The following is a 10,291-nucleotide window of genomic DNA, read 5'->3' as shown; positions in this document are numbered from 1 at the left end:
TTTTTTTTTTTTTTTTTTTTTGTAGAAATTACCCAAGGATGTAGTCCAACAACAAAAGATGGTAAGTTCAGGTGAGGCTCAGGTGAGGGCATAAAGTAAAAAAACTTTTGGTTCTGACCATGAAAAAACAGTGTCTGCGGATGAGTGCAGCTGCACCTGATGAGAATTTGATGCCAGTCTGATTTTCATTTTAACGAAGAGGAAATATGCTGACAGATCTCAGACCTGGACTCTGGAGAACACCACTAAAGTTGAGGTTCTGTGTATTCATGTAATAGACCTCAGTTCGTTGTTGCCCATTTCAGTTATAATTATTCCTATGTGGAGCAGCCCAGGCTCCAGGATCTGATGGTCACATCCACAGTGACTGCACCAATTATACCCCTGGAGAATGCCGCCTCCTGCTTGGCTGTTTGGGCCGACTTCAGTATCCCTCAGCCCTACAGAAAGAATCTCCGCTGCAGTGCCCCTCACTTTCATTCTCAGCTAATAAAGAGAAGCCCAAAACAAGCTTCTTCAAAGAACTATAATGCTCCCCACACCAACCTCTTTCTTGAAGTGAGGCCAGTAGGAGAGGAATTGGAGTCCGGCTTTCCACGTCATGGGAAGTAGACCAGCATTTGAATTTCCCGGCCGAGGCAACATTTAACTCACAGGAACTGCCCACACTGAGCGGCAGAATCTTGAGCCAGGATGCTCATAGTAATAAATTCAACTTGATCCCAATCTCATTCTTGGTAGAAGGCCCTCCAAATTTATTCCCATAATTTATCCCCTGATTTTTAGAAGTATAAATCAACAAATTCCCTCCATATTTTTTTTCAGGGGTAACTCTGCTGTTTTTCATTCTAGAAATTCTAAGCTTGAGTTTGTTCTTCATTCACACATGCATTTGCTCACCAAATGCTTATGTACCTATTCTGTGCCAGGCATTGTTCTAGGGGCTGGAGTGAGAGCAGTGAATAAGGTCCCTTCCCTCAAGGAACCACATGCTATTAGGGAAGAACAGGAGAAATAAACAAATGCTAAATGTAATGGTGCCAAGGATGACAAGTATTTCCCTCTTTCATTCACCTGATGTCGTCAAAGGAACCATCTCACCAAGGCAGGAGACAAGGGCATGACAAAGTGGCTGGGCAATCAGGCATGACCTGTCAATCACGAAGATTTGTTAACCGTGGACATTGAGGACACATGCAGAGGACAGCGCCTGGGCTCTGCATCTGATACCAATCAGGAACTGCTTTCTACAGTTCTTCTGGCCTGGGATCTTCACAGGCGTGAGGCAAGCCTTGCACCTGATACTAATCTTTTGGCACAAGACTCAGTGGAATTTTGATGGGATAGCTTAGATCTGACATCAGAAAGAAGATAGAAAAGACAGCAGCTGTTAACTTCACCACCACCGCCCCTTGTTCTTGCAGCAGAGCCTGCCCTGCATGCAGGGTGAATCTTCTCTTTTTCCTTCACAGCATTTTTCTTCTGAAGCAATTCTTTTGCATTTCTTTTCCTCCTTCTTTTGCCCTAAAGAAACATTAAACCTCCACATTCACCAGTTGTCCAATTCTTTGAATGGGACAGGAAGAACCTAGAAAGGATTGCTGCTGGTACAGTAACATCACCAAGAGGCCTCTCTCTGGCAGTCACCACTAACTCCACCAAGCTTTGCCCTTGGTGAGCAGGTGGCTGTTTAGCAGCTGTGATACCATGAGCAGTAACTGTGCCAAGTCACTGCACTATGTCTTCCCCGTAACCTGTGTCAGATTTCTTCTTTCCTTTTGGGCTTATTGTCTGCAACCCTCATCCTGGTACCAATTCCATACCAACTGGTTCTTTGGGCTGCAAGCTATAGCAATTTTGTTTTCAGTACCAGGGACTGACCCCAGACTTTTGTACTGAGATGCATCCTCAGCCTTTTTGAGACAGGGTCCCACTAAGTTGTCCTGGCTGGCCTCAGACTTGCAGTCCTCCTGTCTGAGCTTCCCAGAGTGATGGGATTACAAGCTGACGCTACAGCAATTTATTTTGGCTAGTGAAACAAAAAAAGTGGTGAAAGAAAGCTCAGTGGTTTGTGAAATGAAGGAGGACCCGATCCACCATGCCTTGAGAATGACAAGACTCAGGGAATCTCGGTAGCAGCACCTCAGATAGTTTCTTTTGGATGCCAAAGATAGAAGAGCTCTGCCCCATCTGCCTTAAACTAATACAAACTCTGCTGAAGACAGATAGTGCCAGGAGAGTGTCTGATTGGCTGACTTGGGTCATGTGGCCACCTTTGGGGTGGGGCTTCGTTGTGATTGGAGCTGTTCGTATAGAACGAGAGATTTTATCCCAAAGACCAAGGTGGTGATATCAAAGGAAAGAACAAGGACGCTGCACAGAGGAAAACAAAGATATTCAGAGGACTGGACATGGCTGGCCATGGTTCCCACTGTACATCCCTACTGACCATCGACTGAACCCTCATCATCCTTAAAGGCTGCAGCTCTGGTGACAGCTCCTCTCCACAGCTCCATTTCAAGGTTTCCCAGGAAGAAGTAATTGTCCCCTCCTCTGTGACGCTCAGGTGCTCCACACCACATCTCCACTACCAACACACACACATCGCTTGTCTGAGCCCACTGAAATCAGCACGGAAGTTTCTCATCTTCTCAGTTAACACAATGTTGGAAACATAAAAGTTTGCCAAACTGAATGTGTTGAATTCTTGTCTCATGGTGTCAAGACTTGGTAACCAGTAATGTGCACCTGTTTTGAGCATCTCCAGGCCACTCGGTGGGAGGGGAGCACTTGCTACTATCCTGGCAGTTTCTCTCTGACTTCTGGCAGCTTTTCTATTTGTGTGGTAAGATTTTCTGGGAACACCTGCGCTGGTTTGCTTTGGTTTTGAGTTCCTTGTTTTGTGTATCTTATCTTGCTAGGTTTTCTTCCAGTTTGTTGCTTCTCTTTGTATAAGGGAATCAACCATTTGTTGTGTGTTCTGGCTGTCCCAGAGGCACTATGGTCCATTCTTCTTCTGCCGGCTTTCTGATCGTCACTTAGATACCTTTCAACAACTTATGATGGCAAAACTCATATTTCTGGATTAAGAATCTGAAGCTTACAGAAAAGCTAGTTCTCTAGTGCTGCCCAAACCTAGTTGAGATTCTTCTGGACTTTTCTCTGGGAGTAGTATATATAGTTTGAGCTCCACACTTTTACTGAATTGGTTTGGATTTAGCTTTTCTCCCCTACATCACAAAAGTGAGCATTCTCCTTCCCCACCTTCACTTTAATAGTCATTCTGGACTTTTCTAAAGGTGGTTCTAGAAATGCTCTTGTTGGGCTGGGCGTGGTGGTGCACGCTTGTAATCCCAGCACTCGGGAGGCTGAGGCAGGAGGATTTTTGTGAGTTTGAGACTAGCCTGGGCTACAAAGTGAGCTCAAGACCAGCCTGAACTGCGTAACAAGACCCTGTCTCAAAAAAAAAAAAAAAATACTCTTGTTTCTGCAAACATAAAAGTGAAAGGGACACGTTCCGATGCTCTGGTCCTTTCTGCAGCAACTTTTCACCCTCTTAATCCTTGGATTAACAGAACCTGGATGCTAACTTGAGAAGCCATTCCTTCCATACTGTGTAGCTATTGTGCAGCTGAGTGACATATTTCCCCTTCCCCAGGTTCAAGGGTGGGCCTTAAAGGACAAGACAATCAGCTTCCATCTCCTCCTCCCTTTGCAACAAAAGTCAGGCCAGCCTGGTCCTCTAGAACAGAGCAGAAAACTTTGTGTGATAGCTGGGAAACTTTGCTTCCTGTTTTCCCCAGTGGAAATGAGGAAGCGGAAGAAGGCCCTACTGGTACATGCAGCCAGCCATCTTCCACCCATGACAGAAGTCAGCTCACGGACAAAGGTGAGACTGGGAAGAAGCAAGACGGAAAGAGCTGCGAAGGAAACAGAGCCAGAGTCTTGATCTGACCGTGTCAGAAACCTCCCCTACCTCCAATCTTCACTGATTTCAGCCAATAGGAAACCACCCTTGGTCTTGCCCTGCATTGTAGCCCCAGCACATAGTACGTCCTCAACTAGTTTACTGACCAAGTGAGCAATTAATTCTTCCAGGATTTATAGTTTGTAGGATCCTTAAAGTTCTGAGGGGAGCCACAGAAGGCCGTAACGAGAAGCAATGAGAAGATTAGAGCTCTTGGCACAGTGTCCTCACCATTGCAGGAACTTAGTAAATGAGAGGCGTGTCCCATTAGCAAATGGTAGTCATTTGTTTTTGTCATTTTTATTATTAGGACGATGGTGATGATGATGATGATGATGACAACGAGACAACTAAGCTTAAAGAGACATATTCATATCAAAAGAAAAAAAGACAGTGCTGAGAGCCTGGTCTCTGCTCCATCCACTCACCTCTACCCCAGTCTCCACCCCCGCTTCCATGCCAGCTACTCCATCCATCACCCCCCGTCACTTCCACCCATCATCCCCAGCACCCCTGCTTGTCTCCCCCAATCGCCTCCACACTCCCATCTGTCAAATGGGGCTAACAATCCTACCGAAATGGTGGCAGCCCTGGCCCCGCTGCATGCTGTTCCCCAGTAAGGGTAAGTGCTTTGAGTTCAGGGACAGCAGATGCATTTTCTGTGGCCTGGTAAGGGCGGAAGGAAGGAAGGGACATGGTATTTACAGGTTCCTGCTGTGGGCAAGGCCTCCTGCCAAGCGTTTTCCACCTCTCATTTTCTTTCTGTCTGGTCTATCACCCTGACCTGTCAGTTTAATCATCTTCATTTTATGAATGATGGATTTGGGCTTAGGACAGTGATGGGTTGGGTCGTGGTCACACAGCCCCTAAGTGGAGGGGCTGACACCCGCCCTAGCTGATGCTTTCTGCCACACTGCACTGATGGTGTGAGAACCATCCTGCTGATGACCTTTCCCAGATGCCTAAAGCCGTCCTCCAGGCCCGCGTTCTACCAATACTGCAGCGTAACAGTCTTGTCATTGCTGTGTTACCCCCACCGGGCTCTGGCCAACATCCTTGCTTTTTCTGCCAGAGGTACAGACCTGCAGGGGCTCACCAGGCCCCCTCCTTAAAATGGGTCACAAAGGCGATTGTGTTCGACACCTCGTTCTCCCTGGGGAACAGCCCTGCTGCAGCAGGAACGGCTGTGAGCCAAACCTCGCTGAGAACCAAAGCTAATTTTCAAGTGTTTAGGAGGCAGATCCTCAGTGACTCAGTGTTTGGGCTCTGGTGACCCAGGCCAGGAGCCAGGGGCTGCCAGGAGCTGCCCTCATTAAAATCAAAAGGAAACGGTGAACAAAGAGCAGCCCCCACTCCCAGGAGACCATGACTCATGGCTGCTGGGTGCTTCGGGCCAGATAGACTTCCCTCTCTGGTCGCCTGCCCCCAATCTTCCCTCTAGCAGGGCAAGAACACAGCAAGAGGCCCAGGGGAGCCATTAGCAGCTGCGAACGGGTGGGGCAGGAGGCAGGGCTGAGGAACCATGCACAGCCTGTTTACTGAGCTTTAAGCCCAAATTGAGGCCCAGAGATCCGATCTGTGTAGCTCAGTCCTCCCTGCCAGACTCCACTGCGAGATCTCCCCAGGAGCTCCAGCCTCTGGCCAGCGCACTTTGTGTCTGAATTCCTTCCTGGGAGTCCCAGCCACTGACTGCTCCCAGGACTCCCCGCCCAGAAAGAAGGCTGAACCAGGCCCCAAATCAGGGCCAGAAGCCAGGTTCCGCCCCGAGACTCAGCATGACCTCTATCGTGAGCCTTGGATACTTCTCCTGCATAGGCCTTTCCTCCAGCTTAAAAAAAAAAAAAAATTAAAGCTTAAATTTTACAACTTTGTTAATGTAAAGACAAATATAACCCAGGCTGGCTTATACTCATTGTTCTTCTGATTTTGTAAGAAATTAGAAGATTTTGGAGGGCACCCCAGTGTTTCATGGGTGCTAGGCACTGTGCGTTCTTTGCCTGGTAGGTCCTTTATCCTTCCTGGGTAAATCCTTTGGGATACCCAAGCCCAGATTGCGGCTCACTATTTACTTAGGCACGTGCTCCAGTGTCTTCCTTGGAGAACGGGAAGGTGTTGAAGGCTTGCTGAGATCCTGGGGGAGAGGGCTGGCACTGTGCCTGGTGCATACTCAGAGAAGGCCAGCTGTTTAGTGGCTGGAGGGAGGCAAGGCCTCCCATCCTCATAACGCAGACAGGAAAACTGAGATTCTAAGCAAAGAAAGGACCTGCCCAAGGCCACGTAACAAGCAGAAGAACCAGGATTGGCCACAGACTCAGCAGCTCACAAACCCTGAACAGTGACAGAAGTGGATGGTCAAGTTATCCCAGTTGCAGGTCGGGAGCAGGGAAGGCAGGGGAGGACATCTTGCCTCCGGTTCTGCCCAGTAGAACCATGGAAAATGACAGGCTCGGTACGGGCCCACCCAGGCTGGAAGAACTGAAGTCGCCCCACCTCTCTGGGTCTCAGTTGATGAACTGGCAAAATAGGACCGAGGAAGAGATACCAAGAATGAAAAGTACAGCACAGCCACTGGCCCCCAGCGCAGTCTATGGGAGTTAGGAAGGTGATTCTGGAAGCGGTAGGTAATAGGAAGTGTACAAGAAGGAAGAGACCCATGGGATGGGCCCCACCCTCACTGCCACGCAGCCTGGAAGCAGGGCCCACAAGCCCCAGCTTGGCCCCTCCCCTGGGGATTTGGCCAAATTGTCAGGCCTGGAAGAATCATTGCATCACTGGGCACTCAAGGGTTAATGACGGGGAGTGGACAGGACATGGGTATTTAACTAACTGGGAGGTGCCCTGAGATCAGAGGCGACCCTGCTCCCTTCCTTCCACTGCTGCAGGCTCGTCTGCCCCCTGCTCACCTCCCCTGCAGGATGAAACCTCCCCCTGTCCTGACCTTCCTTTGCATCCTGGGTAAGTGACCTCTGGGACCTCCCCCAGCCCCACCCCATCTGGCAACCCCAAGCACCCTGGACATCCCTGAGCCTGGCTCTACAGAGGGTGTCATGGGTACAAAATGCCAAAGGTCACCTTCTTCATGCCACCAACCGGGGTGATCCTGAGGCCAGTTTGGCCTAAACTGGCAATGCTACAGGAGAGGGGAGGGAGACGAGGAGAATGCAGCCTGAGAAGAGGGGGCATAGGACAGGGGGTGGAGGGACCCCAGCCGTACACACAGGGCTCCTCCCTCACCCTGGCTTCCATTTCTGGCCCCACCTGCCTCGGTGGACACCCCCCACCCCCATCAGAATCAGAAAGACCCTGAGGGATTCAGGGAGATTCATTAAGGTGGTTAGGAAATATGTCCAGTGGTGTCTGGTGAGATCTGGGGGGAGACAGGGGCCAACAGCTGGGGAGAAGATAATGATTGTCTGGGAGAGGTTTGAATAGCCAATGAGAAGGCCCCAGAAGGGGCGAGTGCGTGATATTCTGGGAGACAGCTGGGGGGCAGGTGCCATGGGTGACAGGGACATGGTGGGGTGGGGACGAAGGGATTAAAGTGCAAAGGGTGCCATCTGAGGTATCACTCCCTGTCACTCTTATTGGTAGTTGGGTGCTTTGTGGAGACCTTAGCTGGACAGGTGAGGTGCCTGGGATTCGATCTGAGGAGACTTCAGGGTGGGACCCCGGAGGAGCTGTTCGGTGGTCCTGAGAGAAATGCTGGCCTCTGCCCTCTGCCCTCCCCCCCACAGTGGCTGTGGCCAGCGGGAACCTGGTCCAGTTTGGGATTATGATCGAAAAGATGACGGGGAAGGCAGCGCTGCAGTACAACGACTATGGCTGCTATTGTGGCCTCGGTGGCTCCCGCTGGCCTGTGGACAAGACGGATTGGTGAGGAAGTGGCCAGCAGGGGCCCCCTGGGCAGAGGAAGGGCTGGAGCGGCCCAGGAGGAGGGAGGGCCTGAGGACGTCTGGACGCAGAGACTGACCCTCCCCTTTAAGCCCCTTTGGGCCCTGGGCAGCCCCGGCTCCAGCCTGGCCTGGCTCACAGGCCCCTGCAAGTTGACTGTCACCCCACAGGTGCTGCCATGCTCACGACTGCTGCTATGGGCGTGTGAAGAATCTGGGCTGTGAACCCAAAATGGAGAAGTATCTCTTCTCTGTCAGCCGGGATACCATCGTCTGTGGTAAGAGAAGAGCCCTGGAGTGACGCAGATCTGGGTGGGGTGGGCTGCAGTGTGAGACAGGAAGCCCCTCCTGACAATGACCTTTGACCTTGTCAGGGCCAGAACCTGGGCTGGAGACATGTTTCCCATCATCATAAAGGAGCAGAGAGGACGTGGGCTAGGGATGTGGCTCAGTGGTAGAGTTCTTGCCTGGCATGCACAAGGGCCTAGGTTTGATCTCCAGTCCAGACCAAAAAAAAAAAAAAAAGAGTAGAGAGCCTGACCCATCCATCCAGACGCCCACTGGGCACTGGTGCTGGAGGACCCCGTGGCCCCCTTCACTGTGGCCCCCACCCCGCCTCAACCCAGTGCCTCCTCCCACTAAGAGACACCGCCCAGCTCCACTCTGGGGAAGACACAAAGGTGGCCAAGTTGAGCCACATCCACAGCAGCTGGACTCACAGCCATCCCCAGGATGGAGCCAACTGGAACTTAAATTTGGAACTGTTCCCAAGGGCTGGCTTCCCTACTAGGGCTGTCAGACTGGGCCCATTTTCCTCCACTCTGCCATATCCAGTGCCCATTTGGACCAATTAGCTTTCCTCTGGGGCCCGACTCGGGAAGCAGCCTCCACCAAGAGAGTGTGTGAGGGGGGTGTGCAGATCAAAGGACCAGGCCTTCTTCCTGCTGTAAAGTCAAGCGCAGCCTGGAGGGAGGGCAGGGCGCAGCAGGTGTGGGGTGCAGAGAAGGCCCTGGGAAGTCAGACGAGGCAAAGCTGACTCAGAGCTCCTTGTTTCTGCCGTGCTCCGCTCAGCAGGGCAGCTTTGTTAGGTAGTGAGCTCCCCATTGCTGGGGGGTCATGCAAGTTTGGGACAATCAGCTGTTAAGATGGTGCTGAGTGAATGAGTGGAGGGAGGTGTCAGGTAGATGAGACACAGGGTCTGGGTTCTTCTCTGGGCTTCACCTTCTGCCCAGCGTGTGACTTTGGACAGGTGACAGCCCCTAGAAGGTGTCTACCTCCTCAGCTATAAAATGGAGATGATCATGCCCACTTCCCCAGCTCAGTTCAGCTGCTGGTGAGAATCCCCAAAGAGGCTGTTAGAACGCCAAACCCCTTCCCCTCTGAGTCCCACTGAAGTAGGACTGGGCAGAATCCTGTGGGAACTGAGGCGCTTCCTCAGGCGGGAAGTGAAGCAGCAGGACCCCTCTGGACAGGGAGATGTCTTTGTGGGAAAAAAGGGCACCAGACTCACTCTGGACAGAGAGGCAGCTGCAGCAGAGAAAAGAGCTGTCCTTCAGGAGCCGGGCACCTGCAGCACTGATGCCAGCTGGTTTTAGGGAAGGCAGAAGGGGATAGTCTGATTCCCAGGCTGGGTATAGGCAGAAAAATAGGCTCTATCCACTCTGATGGGACAGACAGAGGTCCCGAGTAGGCCTCCGCTTGGCCTAACAGCCCCAACCTGGACACAGGCCCCTCGGGGGCTCCTACAGGCCGTCTGGGGGATGATTGCTACATTTCTTAGCTTTCCTCTGCTTATGGCCACAGTGCACCATCACAGGGAAAGGGGTGGCCTAGAAACCCACCTGGGCAGGGTCAGGCGACAGTGAGTAATCTCCATGCAGGAGAGAGCGAAGGGCCATCCAGTGTGCTGGGACGAGGAAGGAAGGACATAGGGGCAAACTTCTGGCCATCTCGGTATCCTGGGCCCCCAGGCCCTCCCACGCCATGTCTTTGCCTCTCAGCCATCCCTGACATGCTCCCCCAACAGCAGGGGCTCCCATCAGTGTGGGGGTGGCTGATGGAGTCAAGAGCATGGACCCCCAAGCATCCAGGAGCCGCCCCATCTGTGCCGGAGAGCAGGAGGCCTGATCCTCCACCCTCAGTCCCTGACTTGCCTTGTCCCCTCCAGGCGGCAGAACCGCTTGCCAGAAGCAGACCTGCGAGTGTGACAAGAGGGCTGCGCTCTGCTTTCGCCAGAACCTGGACACCTTCGACCGCAAATACGTCAATTACCCCAACAAGCTGTGCACAGGGCCCACCCCACCCTGCCCGTCTCGGCGGCCCAGGTTCAGGCTGTTGTAGTCCCAGGCCAGGGCAAGCTTGGAACCAAAGCCCTCCCTCTGGAGAATTCCCTTCCTGCAAACCTCTCCCACAGAGCTCCCAGGCCCTGGCTTCC

At 52.0% G+C, this 10,291-nt stretch overlaps 1 protein-coding gene across 1 annotated transcript; it reads left to right on the top strand.

The window, feature by feature from the left end:
• Positions 1–6,509: 6,509 nt before the first annotated feature.
• Pla2g2e (phospholipase A2, group IIE) lies at positions 6,510–10,291 on the top strand. The gene is made up of 5 exons (XM_005394667.2): positions 6,510–6,584; positions 6,850–6,922; positions 7,702–7,840; positions 8,029–8,135; positions 10,025–10,291. Exons 1-5 carry the CDS (start codon positions 6,555–6,557, stop codon positions 10,195–10,197), a joined length of 522 nt encoding a protein of 173 aa, XP_005394724.2. The 5' UTR covers positions 6,510–6,554; the 3' UTR covers positions 10,198–10,291.

This window comes from Chinchilla lanigera, unplaced genomic scaffold, assembly GCF_000276665.1.
Source record: "Chinchilla lanigera isolate Chin_1 unplaced genomic scaffold, ChiLan1.0 scaffold00051, whole genome shotgun sequence".
NCBI lineage: Eukaryota > Metazoa > Chordata > Mammalia > Rodentia > Chinchillidae > Chinchilla > Chinchilla lanigera.
The sequence above is the reverse complement of the archived record's forward strand: the minus strand, read 5'-3'. Positions and strand labels throughout refer to the sequence as shown.

Bases quoted from the DNA above. Each gene is read 5' to 3' on its own strand.
- Pla2g2e (XM_005394667.2), top strand. From the start codon at position 6,555: ATGGGAGTTAGGAAGGTGATTCTGGAAGCG. The intron at 7,841-8,028 runs GTGAGGAAGTGG...GTCACCCCACAG, and splicing joins CCTGTGGACAAGACGGATTG to GTGCTGCCATGCTCACGACT. The intron at 8,136-10,024 runs GTAAGAGAAGAG...TGTCCCCTCCAG, and splicing joins CCGGGATACCATCGTCTGTG to GCGGCAGAACCGCTTGCCAG.